Here is a 16,197-nt window from a genome sequence, read left to right as displayed (position 1 = left end):
GTTCAAGTTTAGTCATTGACTGTGATTCTGTGACTTTGAGACTGTTGCTTAATCCCTCTCTGACTTAGGTGCCTCTCCCACACATAGTTTATACCTACCGATGTGGGCAATGAAGTGAAAGCTGGGAAAATCAGTTATTGGCATGGGAACAGAAATGAAAGCAGCCTATCAATACATGGCACTGTAGAGTGAGACCCAAAAATGTCCACAAGTCCTGAAAATAATGACTTAGGGTGAGTGCATGGAAAATTTTGAATCACGTTACACTAAATAGGTTGATCAAAGGAAGAATGTAAGAAAAAATTTACTAACAGTACTTACCATTAAAGCAATTACAGATGTCTTCATGAGTTACATAGGAAAATGTACTGTCATAGAGTTAAGGAAACAACATTTATATCAAGGTCTAGACATTTAAATTAAGATAATAAATCTGAAGGCCAAAATAAACAAAATGACCAAATGCATGAAGGGACTGTCACATATGGTCAGATGAAAAAGAACACAAGTCTTTAGTCTGAAAAGGCAAAGACAATCACATAAAGGTCCATAAGAGAAGTGTCCAACCTTTGCTCTAAGAAGAAGCCACTTTTGATTTCTCTGTCATTGAGAACTCTTGGGAGAGAGATGGAAAACACATTCCTCATGGAGACAGGAGCTTCAGGGGGAAGGATATTGATGGGAAAAAGGATGCTCTCAGTGGGAGTGAAGAGCAACTATACAAGCCTCTGCATCGAGAATCTTCTTGGGTCATGGTTTGGGGAATTGGGAGTGGCCACAATCTTGGAAAGCAGTGCAGCAAAGTGCATGATCAACTAGTTCAATGCTTTTTGAATCTTGGGGTTCCACAAGGCACAGTTGAAGACCCCCATTATTATCAAACTGTTAAGGAGTTCTGATCATAGAAAGGAAATAACAAATGAGATCATGGACTTGTTCACCAAAGACAAGACAACACGAAAAATAAATTGTATACATTAGTCAAAAGTTCATAAGAGGTGGTACAAGATAAATGTAGTTAAAATGTTCCATATGACTACAGGTAAGTTCACAAATCAAGAGAGTCACGGATATCTAAGAGAACACAATGACTGTAAGAAACACATGGAGTATATCACTAATGGTTTTTCCCCCCAATACAACAGATACACCAGCCTTGGAACCCCACCCTCCAGTAAATACTGTCTTTGGGTTAATATTAGGCGGAATGTATCCTGGACTGATTGCAGGCCTGTAATATTTCATTTTCAAACCAAAATTAATTTTTCAAAACTTTGAGAGTTGCTGAATTTTTACTACTTCAGAACACTGAATGATTTAAGTACAGAACAATGATTTAAGTATGTCTATGCACTTAACAATGACTTCCAAATTCACAGACCCCCTAAGCACACTTTAGCTAGATGTTACATCCTATCAGTGGGTAGACTGAATGTAGGTGAATTTGTTTTTCTCAATGCAACACAGTAATGGTGCTAACTGATGCACTGTAAACTTAAAAAGGTAAAAATTTTTAAATATTAGTATAAATCATTAGAAGGATTATAAAATTAAAATGTTATATTCACTTGCAAAACTGAACTCTAAAAACACTAGAATAAAGTAACTCATCTTCAGACTGAAAGAATATATAGATATTATGTATACATATAGCTTATTTAAAAGGATATCTATTATTAATGGAGTCGTCCATCACATTTTTGATGCTTTGCTGTAGCCACAACTTCTGCTGATCAAGTTCTCTTTCCTTCAGTTCTAGATCTTCAATTTCGGCTTTAAGATATCTTAATCTATCTATGACTTCTTTAGTATTACAGCCAGCACCTACACCTCTTAAAAACATATGAGAATTAATATCCCCAGTATCAGACCCAGGTAAACATCACTTAATTTTTGTAGTAGTAAAACTCACTGAATATATTCAAGACAAAAATCTTTACACGCTTCTAAAAACCAAGCATTAAAATCCTTAGAAAATTTAAGCACCATATACCTCTGAACATGTTTGCTTAGACAATTTATTGCCAAGAACAACCAAAACACAAAAATTCTCAACATGTTCTAGTGTGCTTTTTGTCTTCTAGAAGGTCAGGCTGGTGACTGAGGCACCAGAGGATGTCAAAGTCAAATCGTCACACTGGAAGTCTCACTATATAGACTGAGATGCTGGTAAAACACATTACAACCTCTTAATATATTTTGGTGGGATTTTTGGCTAAGATAAACCAAAAAATTAAGGCTAAAGGGGACAAATTTGTGGAACAGAAAGTGTTTATCACACTCAAACATACAACAGTTAACAAATGACAACATGCATTTCAACTAACCATTATTTACAAAGTACATATTCCTGTGTATAAGACACAGTTCCTGTTTTCAAGGAGTTTATACTAGGTGGGCAGATAAATACTTAGGCAGAGAGGAATTAATAATACAAAGCAGTATGCAGTGTGTACCAAATGAGTAGCTTGAGGGAGAATGTAAGATTTTAATTTTAAGAGTGTAAATTAAACAGTGGAGTGAGCAAGGGACATCCCAACATAGAAGTGACACATACAGAAGCCCAAAGAGGTGTGTCCAGGGACACAGGTGGGCCTGGTGTGACTAGAGTAGATGGCTGAAAGAGAGGCCTTCAGAGAGGCAAATGGTAGAAAGGTCAGATCTTACAGAGCACTGAGAAGAAAAACAAAGGTTTTAGAACAGAGTACTGGTTTGTAACTTACTTCCATTGTATACTATTTTTTGACTTTTTTTCAATTAGGTCAATTCCTTCCAAGACATTGGTGATATCATAAATTCTTCTCTTTTGCCTCACTGCCAAAGTATCTGCAGCCTGTTTAAAAAAAAAAAAAAAAGGAAAGAACAATGAAATAAAGTACATTTTGTATTTTAAGGCCAAAAAGGCTTTGGTTATTAAGGTCACAGCATGAGAGCCCAATCCTAAATCTGACCCAGTCAGTTGCTTGAGTATGTGCAAATCAACCCTCAAACACTGAAAATACCAAAGAAATTATTCCATTTAAAAGCCAGCAGATGTTGGAATGGAAAAAAAAATGAAGAGGTCATGACACGAAGCCCACAAAAATTAAAGAACACAATAAAAATACTTTATATCACCTTATGGGCTAATCCTGAAAAGGCACTGCTAATTGTCACTTCCTATCTTACTTCTCCGTTCATAAGCAGTCTTGTCTAAAGACAGCCTTAATTACTTTTTAAAACTTTGAAAAATTATACGTCAGCAGCTTTTAAATAATGAAGTCAAGATACTTGGGGGAAAATTCTGAATTATACACACATTGTAATACCTTGAAATACACAATCTGCATTTTTTAAACTCACAGTGAAAAGAGAGGAATGAATCATGCCATCCCAACACAAAGCATAAAATCTACAAGAAATCAAAATCTATAGCACAAGGTTGTGGTACTAGCAAACACAAAAGCTTGGTAGTTTCACTCACATTAGGTAAGACCAACGAAAATAATTAATGCTATCATGTCATGAATGAATTGAGGAATGCTGGACAGTTCCTCTAACTAGTTCTCACTCACATGTCTGACATTTGTTCCCCAATAGTACAAACAGAACCTCTAAGACGAGGTTACCTTATAGCTTCTTTTTTCAGAATGGATTAGACAACAGACTATCTTGAATGTGGAGTCACATTTTAAGATTCATGGTAGTAATGAAAAAACACATTTCTGTCCTTACTGACAATATTCAGTACATATGTACAAGATTTCGTTTCATATAGTTAGTTACCAACTACCCCAGGGCATCACTACCTTCTTGAGTCTGTAAAAAAGCACCTCCTACAAAAACCCAGGACAGCATTTTGTTTCCTTCCACAGGGGGCATGTGCAACCACCAGCAACTGTTCACTTCACAGGCATGCGGAACCTGTAAGTGAAATGTCGGTTCTATCAATCTAGTTGTTGTGTTACCCAAAATACCAGGTTACTGTTGTCCAATCACACAGGTCTTCGGGAAGGGGATTCATGCCTCAAACAGTGGACCTGGAGGGTAAGTAGGAAGTGGAAGAGAGAAGGAAGAACCAGAGCGTGAGGCTGTTTGAATCCCCAAATCTGACTAGAGTTTGGCTCCATCTCTTCTAGAAAACGAGAAAATGAAAAAGAGGACTAGGCACTGTTTCATGGATATCCTCTTCCTTGTACTTAGCAATTTCCTCTCTGTTTCACCTACCATCGTAGAGTTTCTGTCCTTGAGTGTGAGGCTGTCTTTCTGAAGAGCAGTCATCTACTGCAAAGCTAACTGTAAAATCTTAAGTTGTGAATTCATGTCTCACTTCCCTCTTGAGAAGTAGCCCGCAGCACTCCAAGCCAGCTCTGTGTTATCCGTAGCTACGGACTCACACACAAAAGCCGTCACAACCACAGCAATAGCTCACCAGGTAGGGTATTAAAATATGTTTGTATGAACCAGATCGCAGAGCTATTCCAGGTCACTGGGCAAAGAGCCATGAGATCTCACTTTTAGCTCAAAATTTGTAAAAAAGTATCTCATTTATAATTTATTATTGCTTAACAATTATAAAATTAAATACTTTATTTCCAAAACTAAGCATTATTTCTTAAATATCTTCCTATTTAAATATATAAACATATACATGACCAACATTAAAAAGGATCTCCAGGAAGCTTTTATTTTAGCAGCTGCATAATCCTTCTGAAGTCAGGTTCTGGAGCTAGGCACACCACGATCCAACCTCAGCCCTGCCACTTCCTGTCTTCAGTTGGCTTCAAACTCATTAAACCTCACTTCCTTTTTGGAAAATGGGATGACAACACATGCTGAATTGTGGGGATTAAACTGGATCATCTTAGCACAGTGTCTGCTGCATAATTTAAATATTGGTAAGTAACTGCCTCATCATCAAATACAGGTTGAAACAAGATTGTGGGTAAGTTAGAGTTTGCATGTATACAAACCTATCATATTTTATGTAGTGTTTTTAAAAGTTGCGTGTGAATTCTTAAAGTTTTATTAAGCAATCCAAGACCTTTGTACTTAATAAAATCATACAATGAATCACCACCACCTTCATTCATCCATTCAGCACCCACGGGGTGCCAGGCTCGTCTGGGCCTTAAGGATACAGTGGTGACAGAACGAAGTCCCTGACCTCAAAAGAGGGAGAGGAGTTAATAATGTACAAATAATTATGTTAGGAGGAATGCATGTAGGAAGGTGCTATATTTAATAGGATTTTCAGAGAAGAGCTCCCTGATAAGGTGACATTTGAACTGAATGAAGTGACCCCTGGGAATATCTGGCAGTAAGTGCAAAGGCTCTGAAGTGGGAGATGCTTAGGTCCTTCAAGGAAAGGCGGGCAGGCCAGTGTGGCCAGAATAGTGATTGAGAGGGAGAATGGGAAGGGGGTGTGTAACGAGAGGAGGAAGAAAGGGGAGGGGGAAGAGAGAGACACAGAGACAGGGAGACAAAGATGATAACATGGAAGAGGTAGCAAGGGGCCAGATCGCTGGGGTCTTGCAGACCACTGTAAAGACTTCAGCTTTTACCCCCAGTAAAAGAGAAAGTCACTGGAAGGCTCTGAGCACACAATGATTTGGCTCCACATTTTAAAAGGTTCTCTCGGGCTGCTCTGGGTGAAAGAAAAGAAGCCAGTGAGAAAGCAATGGCAATAATCCATTCAAGAGATAGCCGTGGCTTGGGTGAGGGGGTAGCTGTAGAGGTTGTGAGAAATGGTGAGATTCAGGATCTATTTTTTTTTATAGCTTTTTAAAACTGTTTTTATTTTTTTACAGCTTTATTGGATTATAATTGCTTTACAACGTTGTGTTAGTTTCTGCTGTACAACAAAGTGAATCAGCTATATGTAGACACATATCCCCCCACTCTTGAGCCTCCCTCCCACCCTCCCCATCCCACCCCTCGAGGTCGTCTCAAAGCACCGAGCTAATCTCCCTGTGCTATACAGCAGCTTCCCACTAGCTATCTGTTTTACACATGATAGTGTACATATGTCAATGCTACTCTCTCAATTCGTCCCAGCCTCCCCTTCCCCCACTGTGTCCACAAGTCGGTTCTCTACGTCAGTGTCTCTGTTCCTGCCCTGCCACTAGGTTCATCAGTACCATTTTTCTAGATTCCATATATATGCGTTAATATACGGTAATTAGGATCTATTTTGAAGGTACAGCAAGCAGGCGATCCTGAGAAAGGAATCAAGAGTAACTCTCCAGTTTTTGACATGAGCAACTGGAGATGAGGAAGGTTGCAAGAGGAATAGGTTTGGGGCACTGAAAATCAGGAACTCGGCTTTGGACAAGTTGACTTCCAGGGGGGAGAGATCAAGAAGGCCACTGGACATTGGGAGTGTGTGGGTTAGGGGAGAAGTCCAAGCTAGAGATACAAATTCAGAAGCCATCAGTAAAGAAGACATTTTAGGACACCGGATAGAACCTACTGGATCCACCTAGGAGGTGAGCATAGAAGGAGAAGATGTCTAAGGGCCAACCCCGGGGTTCGCCAGTGTTTAAGATCCGAGAAATGAGGGGCAACCTGCCACTGATGTAAGAGAAGTAGGAAGAGTGGGGTCTTGGAAGCCAAGGGAAGAGTGTAAGAAAGAGTGACCATGTTAAGTATCGCTGGCAGGGAGACCTGATTCACTGAGACCTGATGCATGGATTAGACTTTGGAAAGATCACGAGTGACCTTGGTCGGCGCCATTTTGACAGAGTGGTGGAGTAGAAAGCCTTCATGGAGAGATGCCAGGACAGAGTGGAAGGAAAGCTGGAGTGGACAGCTCTTTTGAAGATTTCTGCTGCAAAGAGGAACAGAAATGGGGCAGTAGCTATAGGGAATTGTGGGGTTTCCCCAGGAAGTTTTTTTTTTCCCTTCATTTCTCTTTTCTTTTAAAGATGGAGCAATTTCAACATGCGAGTATGCTGATAGGAATGAGCCAGTAAAGGGGGAAGAGGGATAATTCATGATGCAGGAGAGAGAAGGGGCAACCACTAAAGAAACAGCAGTAACTAGGCAAGGGGGGATGTGAATCAGACTAGCTGAGGATCAGCCTTACATAATAAGAGGGCATATTAATAACTGAAGCTCATCAGAGTGCCCAAGTGCAGCTGTGGGTACGATAGTAGATAAGGTAAGGGGAGAAGTTAGACACTTCCTTCTGGTTGCTTTTTTTTTTCTCATCAGTGGAGGTGGGAGTGGAGGAGTGAAGGGGGAGGGGGTGGTTAGTGGTTGAGAGAGGAGAAGTGTGAAATCCTCATCTAGGAAAGCCAGAGAATAAGTCATGTAGAAGGAATGCTGGACCCCACTATGGTCCTGTTCAAGTTAGCGGCCCTGAATTTAAAGTGAGAGCCATCAGAATCACTGTGCATTTTCCTGAGGCCCTGCAGAAAGGCTGGGGTGTTGTCAAGGGACAGGCAGAGAACAAAATGGGTGCATCCTCATCCCATGCTGGCACTGTGTCTGTTGAATGCACATGAGTACGCATCAAATTTACTTTAAAAGTTTACATTTACTATTCTAGGACCTGACCTATATAGCCATAGGGAAGCATCTATTAGATGCTCATTTTTTCAGGAAAAACAAACATAACCCTCTGAAAGACATAGATCTCCCCTCCAAATATTAAATTCTTTTCTAAAAATATGTCACCAATGGTGAACAAACTGATATCCACAGGTGGAACAAAATTAAAGCTTGTGATGATTTTAAGAGGTGGACAAGTCAAATAAAACCTAAGAGCTCATTGTGCGTCTGGAGCCTGTGCTCCGCAACAAGAGAGGCCGCGATAGTGAGAGGCCCGCGCACTGTGATGAAGAGTGGCCCCCACTTGCCACAACTGGAGAAAGCCCTTGCACAGAAACGAAGACCCAACACAGCCATAAATAAATAAATAAATAAAATTTAAAAGAATAAGGCTTTAAAAAAAAAAAAAAAACCTAAGAGCTCAGAGAGATCACATATAAGTGCTAAAAAGGGCTTTAAGAATTTTCTGGCCCCACCCCTTCACTTGAACAAATGAGTCCACTAAGACCAGTGTTAATTCTGGGAGGGAGAGAGATTATGCGGTAGCTTTATTTGGGTTAGGATTAGTTGCGGCTCATTTGCTCAAGGATGTTCTTCCGATGCAGCCCGATGCTTCATTTAAAAGGGCTGACATAAACACAGTAACTCTGGAAACATCCTGTCTTTCAGGTTCTCCATCTGTAAAGCAGGTACTTTACTCTCTTCCAGGACAACAACTGTTGACACACGTGCACTCAATGTCTTAGCTACTGTGCTACAGAGACTAACATTACAGCGAGGAGGGCCACATCCAAAAATCAAAACTGTGCAATACAAACACTACAAGGGACTTTCCTGGTGGTCCAGTGGTTAACACTCTGAGCTTCCACTGCAGGGGGCACAGGTTTGATCCCTGGTCGGGGAACTAAGATCCTGCATGCTGCACGGCACGGTCAAAAAAAAAAAAAAAACCACTACAAAACATCAGTTATATACACATGCATACAGATGTGCCCAAGTGATGGGATCCTGAATATAAGGTGGAAGGGCCCCAGGTAATACACCAAGATTGCCTATGAAATATTTTAATGAGAATTTTAAAAAAACTGTGCTCGATGGTATGTTGCTTTATCTCATGGTAAGATTACTAGCTAATTTCAAACACTGTTAAAGATAATTGAGATGTAGAATGTTTGATTTCAACCCACAGTTAAGAAGAACCATTTATAAGCCAGTAATTGGGTAATTGTGTAATAGGATCTTTCACAGATGTTATCTAACTTAATGCTCACAACTGCTTTGTAAAGTAGGTATCATTCTCCCTGTTTTATAGGAAACAGACTCAGAAGGCTAATGAATAATCAGGTGGAATCTGGCATTAATTATATATTCATGAAATAAATTTGTGCAAAACATTTTCAAATGGGCTTCTATTATTTTAAAAGACTGGTGGACAGTCATAAGTTCCCAAGCTATACAAATGCCCTGAGTAGCAATTCGAGTACCACTAGTCTGCAGGTGGTTCCATCTAGAGTGTATAAAATGGTCTGAAAAGGCAGAAAGATCTTCATTTCCACTTATTTATTTATTCAAAAATAATAACCAGTAACAAAAAAACTGTAAACATATCTAAGTCTTTGGGACCATGGCTAACACCTGGCAGAATGAGGATGAAAAAATGAAACAGTCCTGTAAAGTAGAGACAAAGTGTTATAAGAGACTGAAAAAAGAGATTACTGCAGGTGGCGGCAAAAAAGGAAAGAGTTCCTGGAGGAGGCTGCTGTGTGCTTTCAATGCATCTGTAGAGGATGTTACATCAGTAAGGAAATTAAATACCCAAAAAATAAATAACTTACTTTAAGGCTACAAAGGGCTTCCTCCAGAAGCAGCGCTAAGCACGCAAGTGTTTTAATGAGCAAACCTCCCCCAAAGAAATCTCTCCTAAAAAAATCTGCAGTGCTTTCACTACCTCTAACTACTACTCTATATGGTATTTTTAAGTGCATAAGCTTTAAATTTGTTCTAATTCTTAAATTTTTTTAATAAACTCTGCATAAGCTTTTGAAAACAAACTTCATTTGTACTGCCTTACTCAAGTCACCAAAGATCTCTCAAAAGAAAAAAGAAGATACTTGATAATATATCTATTTAAGTAGGAAAAGCCTGCTGAAACTCAGCTCTAGAGACTGCTTGCCTAAGTCCCCAACTGCATGCTTTGTAATTCTCATATGTGTTAAGTTTCTAAAACAGGAGCAAAATTAAGCATGCATCTGCTATTCTACCACTGGGATTTGTATCTGCACATTTTCTATCATCCTGATGGTTAGAAATTAGGAACCAAAGAAGTGGCATAGAAGTTAGGAACACGGGCTAGCCTGTAAGATAACAGTTAAGATATTGTTGTTGTGAAGATTAAATGAGTATATTTGAAACACTTAGGAGAGTGCCTCGTACATCACGAGTATTACATTCGTGTTAGCCATTATCACTATTATAGATCCAATTTGTCACCTATAGTAAGAAAACATTGTCCTTTGAAAAGTGTATCATGGAACGTAACAGACCACATTTACTTACTTATCTGGTGTAACTCTCTAACTGTAACACTTCAGAACACAGTCAAGCACAATGAAGTAGGAAAAAGGGCTTCTGCAGAAGCAAAAATAGATACAAAAAGGTATGTTTTATTACGCAAATAGTTCACCCCATTTGGATCCTATTTACTCCTTCTTTTCTATGATTCCTAACAGTGGGGCTATTTAATTTCAACGTCCACAAGAGAACTGGAAGTACCATCTGGGACACTGGCAAGGTACCTAAGCAGCAATCAAGAGATGTGGCAGAAATTATAGAAAGGATAAAAAACTCACTAAGCAGACAAAGCTGAGGTCACTGGACATGGCAGTAATCCAACATACTTAGAAAAGCTTTGAGGTTATCACCTCCAAAGGATACAAAAAATAATATTCATCATGACTATCCCAAGTTACCAAAAAAGTAAAATCAAGCACAAAGACATGTGTAATGCAATTTGGAAATTTTTCAAACCAAAATGGTTAAATGTTCTTTTATAAGAAATAATGTTATTAATAGACATAAACCCTTAGGTAATCAGAAAACTCAGCTATGGACAAAATCTCATTATCTAAAGGATAAACAATGGTTTCAGAATACCTGGACTTGTCATTATCAAGAAGAATATACTAGTCAGATGTGGATTTTAAAATAAATCCAAAAATCTCAAAGGGATTACAGTGAATGTGACCAATGACTGAGTTAAACTCAATTTTCATGTCAGCTTCCTTCATAACTGTGACCAGCAGCCTATTCTGAAAACTGATTAACCCCCCCCCAAATAACTGGGGCATCTCTGTCTCAAACACACATACACACACCCACACAGACACGCATATGTATATACATCAAAATGTCACAAATTTCCTTCACCAAGAACTTCTAAACGTCAAATCTATAGAAGAAATAAAAATGAAAAGATAAAGATTTGACTATCTCAATAATTAAAACTCACATAAAAGAAAGCATGAAGACCACGAATTAAAACATGGACAAAAGATACATTTCATACCAAAAATTTGTTAACATTCTTGAAAAAGTTTTCAAACTTTTAATGAGTTAGCAAAAGAATAATAAAGAAATGCAAACTGAAACAATGAGAATATACGTCTACACAGAGAATTGTACCAGAATATTCATAAAAGCCCAAAATTGGGAGCAGCAGGTGAATGGATAAGCAAAGTGTGCTATATCCACAAAACGAAATACCAGTCAGGGACAGAAAGGAATAAACTATTGGTACAGGTAACAATGGGCGTGAATCTCCAAAACATCATGCTGAGTGAAAGAAGCTAAACCCAGAGCACATACTGTATGAGTGCATTACCATGAAGCTCTAGCAAAGGTCGTTTTAATCCATGGAAAAGAAAACAGAACAATGGTTGCTTGGCGGGGTGGGGAGGTTGGAGTTTGGCTGGGAGAAGGCAAAAGGGAGCTAGCTGTTTTGGGCGATGGAAATGTTACACATCTGGTTGTGGTGGTGGTTACAGGTACAAGCATTTGTCAATACTCACTGAACTGTACACTTAAAATGGGAGCATTTAATGGGTGGAAATTATACCTTTACAAAGTTGACTTAAAAAACAGAGATACTATTATTCATCATCTTTCAAATTTGTAGAATATGAAAACATCAGAATACCCAATATTGATTCATTCTATCCATCACTTGTCTAACAAACACCTGGAAACAGCACTTACAATGTGCCGGGCACTGTTTAAGTGTTTTAAAAGTAAAAACTCACTTTAGCCATTCCTATAATGATAATCACATGAGATAGATACTATTATTGTCACCATTTTTGCAAAAGAGGAAAGTGAAGCTCAGTAACTTGCCCAAGGCCACTGAAATGGTATGGTAAAGTCAGGATGTGAACCCAGGGTGTATACTTTTAGCCATTGCAAAATGCTATTTCTGATGTGGTGAGGTGGCTGGTCATGATTATATGCTGCTAGTGGAGTATAAGTACTATCTTTTTGTAAAGCAATTAGGCAACATCCATCAAAGGTTTTACATTTTTATTATCCTTTGATGTAGTAATTCTTTAGAATAGATTATCAGAAGCAGAAATAATTCAAAAATGTCTAAATGCCAAAAATGTTTCCTGGACCTCTGGTGCTAAATCCAGTGGACACTACAAAGTCTTGTATCCTCTGCAGCACTTGACTCTGGTTCTCTCCTTCCTAAAGCACTGTTCCCTGGCCTTGCTGTCACCACAACCCATAGGTTTTTCCTCCTCAGTCTCGGGCTGTTTCTTCTCAAGTCTCGTTTTTCTCTGTTGCTCCTGAACTATGAGTGTTTGCCCAAGTTCCATTCTTATTCCTCTTTCCACTCTAAACCTTCTCCCTTACATACCTCATAAACCAATCATTTCCAGATCAAACTGGTAGCCCTGGTCTTCTTCTTGGGCTCCAGATTCATAATTCCCACAGGTTGCCAAATATCTACTCAAGGATGGCCTATAGGCATTTCATACATGCCCAGAACTGGACTTCCCTTTCCTCCAAATTCCTTTCCTCTTTTCATAATTTCTAAGTGAAAACCACCACCATCCACTCAGCTGACCACGCCATGACCTGGCAGTCATCCATGATTCCTTTTCCTATAGACTCAGCATCCAAGTTCTGTCACTTCTACAATGAAACATCTCATCTCCCCACTTCTTTATATTTCCACTGCTCTACCTTAGTTCAAGCCTGTAATCTTGCCTAAATTACAACCATATTCTCTAAATTCAACAGTCATCTGATTTATAACTTTGCAAATGTACCATTTCTTTCTCTGGCCTCGTGGCTCTGGCACTTGCTGTCTTGCTGGGAATGCCTTTTCACCTAATTCAAATCTGATCACATCCATTCTATTTGTTGAAAGCTTACAACAGACTGGCTGGATCAGTACTGGTAACACACAAGACACAGCCCCTCGCCTCACAGAGCACTTGGTCTAGAAGGGAACACAGGCAAATAAATAAATGAAGAAACAATCCCATCTTGTGATGAGGGGTATTAAGGAAAAGAACAGGTAACGGAGAAACAGAATAAATGGGAATCAACTTCAGCCACTTTAGATTAAGGGGAAGAGTCAGGAGATGCACCTGCATCAGTTTCCTATGGCTGCTGTCAAAATTACCACAAATTTAGTGACTTAAAACAACACAAATTTAATATCTTATAGTTCGGTAAATCAGAAGTCCAAAACAAGTCTCACTGAGCTTGGATCAAGGTAAGGCTGTGTTCCTTCTGGATGCTCCAGCTTCTAGAGTCTGCAGCATTCCTTGGCTAGTGGCTCCTTTCCTCCAGCAATGGCTGGGCCAAGTCCTTCCATACTGCCATCTCTCTGGCTCTCTCTCTTCTGCTTCCCTCTTCCACTTTTAAAGACCCTTATAATTACCAATGGGCTCGGATTCATAATTCAGAAAAATCTCCCCATCTTAACGTCAGCTGATTAGCAACTTTAACCTTAATTCCCCTTAACTGAACAGATTTATAGGTCCCCGGAATTAGGCCATGGGTATCTTTCGGGAGTCATATTCTACCTACCAAGCATCTAAGACAAGGAAACATTTAAACTGAGACCAGAGGGTTTAGAGAAATGGCCAGTCAAATAAGGGAGTGTGTGTGTGTGTGTGTGTGTGTGTGTGTGTGTGTAAATGTGCTCCAGGCAGAAGGAAAGGCCTGTGCAGCAGCCATAAGGTGGAGAGCAGAGGGTGTGTGAAGCATTAGAAGAACTGGAGCCATGGAAGGGGCGAGTGTGCTAGAAGAAGGGAAGGACTCCCAGAAGAGATAGGGGTCCTGTAGGCACTGGATGTTGTTCTAAGTAGAGGAGCAACATGAACTTAAATTTTACATATATCAATGTCACCTGACTTTTTGAGTCCCTTAGTCCCAGCTCCACTCTCACTGCTCCCTGGAGCCGTCAATGGCTCCCACATCACAGGTCTCCAGGGCTCAGCAGGGGCTTCCATACCCCCTTACGGTGTGAAAGTGTCCAACTCCCATTTCCCTCACTTTTCCCCATAACCATAAGCTGTAAGCTACTAAAGGAAGGGGCTAGGGCACACATTGGTTAACTTATATTTATTGAATGAGATAGAACAAAACCTAAAAACAACTAATATATTACCAACCTAAAAGAATGGTGAATTCTGGATAATATGATAGATCTAAGTTGAGGCCCTCACAATTTATGTTTATAATTTGGGAAAATAAAAGTTTGACCTCAGCTATGAAAAGGTGTAACAAATTGGGGAAATACTGAAAATTGAAAATAGTGGCTCTCTTGGGGTGGTGGCATACTGGGTAATTTTTATTCTGGACTATATTAATTTTTTCTAAGTTTTCTATTTGTATGCTATTTCAACAGATATATTTTAAGTTTAAAAAGGTAAATCAGAAAAAATACCCTCCCTTGTACAAACATATTAAGTTTAAGATATAAAGGGAGACCCATGGACTAATAATTGGGGAAAGTTAGCCTTAAATGGCAAAATCTAAAAGAAATGTATTTATAAGAAATATTTACCATGCCAATACTTACCATACTAAAGAAATGGCATAACATAATACACACATCCAGACAAATGTATGTGTGATTCACACTGAGAGGCACTATTTAAACACTGACTTTTATGATTCATCCTTAGATTATGATCTCATTCTTAAAAATATCACTGATATTTATATATCAGTGATTTATACCACTGATAATAAAAATATCAGTTTATACCATTGAGTGCACTTGATATTAAGGTAGACATTCTCTGGAAATTAGTACTTTTACTCCTGATTTCTTTCTCTTCCCCTTTGCCTGGATACCTCAATTTAAAATTTTTGAGTCCTTTTCTTTCTTGGTGCTTTTCTTGTACAGAATGGATGCCTGAATTTTTTTCATCTAAACAACTTTACTAAAAAGAAAAAGGAATTGGATACATTCACATACTGGAGAAACTAGCAGGTTTCAATTATTACTCATTTGATGTTTCCTGTATATTACGCTTTAATGCTTTTACCTTTTCATCCTTTTTTACGGATTTGTTAAGCTTTCTGTGTTATGTTTTCCCTTTGTAAGATAGCAATTCAAAGTGTATTTCTAGTCTATTAAGTTACCTTTAAAATTTTAATAACATATTTATAAAAAGAAAATGATGCATAAAATCAGCCAAAGCTCAACTAAAATACTTGGGCACTCTGCTAATGAAATCTCTCAGTTACCTGAGGGTCTCAACTAGACACTCCTTACTCTTATCCTTGTGACAATCTTCCTAAAATGTCTACAGTCCTGCCTACACATACTCTCCATTCAAGGAAAGATTCTTTCCCAGTGATGGAGGCCCTCGCATCATTTGAGCATCATCTCATTCACTGCTCAGTCCCCTGGAACACAAATGATGAAGATTAGCTACAGCTGCACTGATCTTGCTCTTTTTAAAAATTAAATCCAAAATTTAAAAATTTTATAATTTTCCTATTCCCCTGTAAGTAAAACAGAATTTTACTGTAAAAGTGGATTTTAATTTATTCCATTATAGAAATGACTCTCAAAGCTTACTCATTTCCACTAGAAATTAGGTCCCTTAATTAGTAATCTAAGATTCGAATGCCGTAATATGCTGCCATTCAGACAGGAGCAGAGACTATTCCAGAGCAATTAAATGGGGCATTTCTTCCATCCCTAGCCTCCAACATTTTCCCAAGAGTAGCTCTCATCAATCTTAGTGAACTCCTAAAGGGTCAACTGTTTGACATTAATTCCTTCTACTACCAGAACAGTTCTTTTTGATTCGTGAATAATATGATTGAAAAAGAAGAAGCAGTAGAGCTCATTCCATGGTTCTCAGATGTCAGTAGGTATCAAAACCACCTGGGGTATGTATTTAAAATGCAGATTCTTAGGCTCCTCCCCTGGCCCTACAGAGCCTGATTTCCCAGGTCTGACATTAGAATCTTTTTTTTTTTTTTAAAGATCCAGAAGATGCTGACATATTTGACCATTGGTCTACACATTGAGAAAGCTGGTGGAATCCCTTTCAGGCCACAACCTTTCTTTAAGTGTGAGGGTAGAGAGACTGTACAGCTTAGCACAAAAATAAAATCTGCCTGGGGCTTCTCGGT

General features: G+C 38.8%; 1 protein-coding gene across 1 annotated transcript in view; it reads right to left on the bottom strand.

The window, feature by feature from the left end:
* The window catches only part of E2F5 (E2F transcription factor 5), a 28,965-nt gene that overhangs the window by 6,055 nt on the left and 6,713 nt on the right, over positions 1–16,197 (bottom strand). The window contains exons 2-4 of the mRNA XM_068525774.1: positions 2,724–2,833; positions 1,671–1,832; positions 322–365 (exon numbers count right to left, since the gene is read on the bottom strand). Of these exons, the coding sequence (XP_068381875.1) occupies positions 322–365; positions 1,671–1,832; positions 2,724–2,833 (316 nt within the window). The remainder of the gene's footprint in view (positions 1–321; positions 366–1,670; positions 1,833–2,723; positions 2,834–16,197) is intronic.

This window comes from Eschrichtius robustus, chromosome 17, assembly GCF_028021215.1.
Source record: "Eschrichtius robustus isolate mEscRob2 chromosome 17, mEscRob2.pri, whole genome shotgun sequence".
NCBI classification, from domain to species: Eukaryota; Metazoa; Chordata; class Mammalia; order Artiodactyla; family Eschrichtiidae; genus Eschrichtius; species Eschrichtius robustus.
This window is presented reverse-complemented; position numbering and strand designations above follow the sequence as displayed.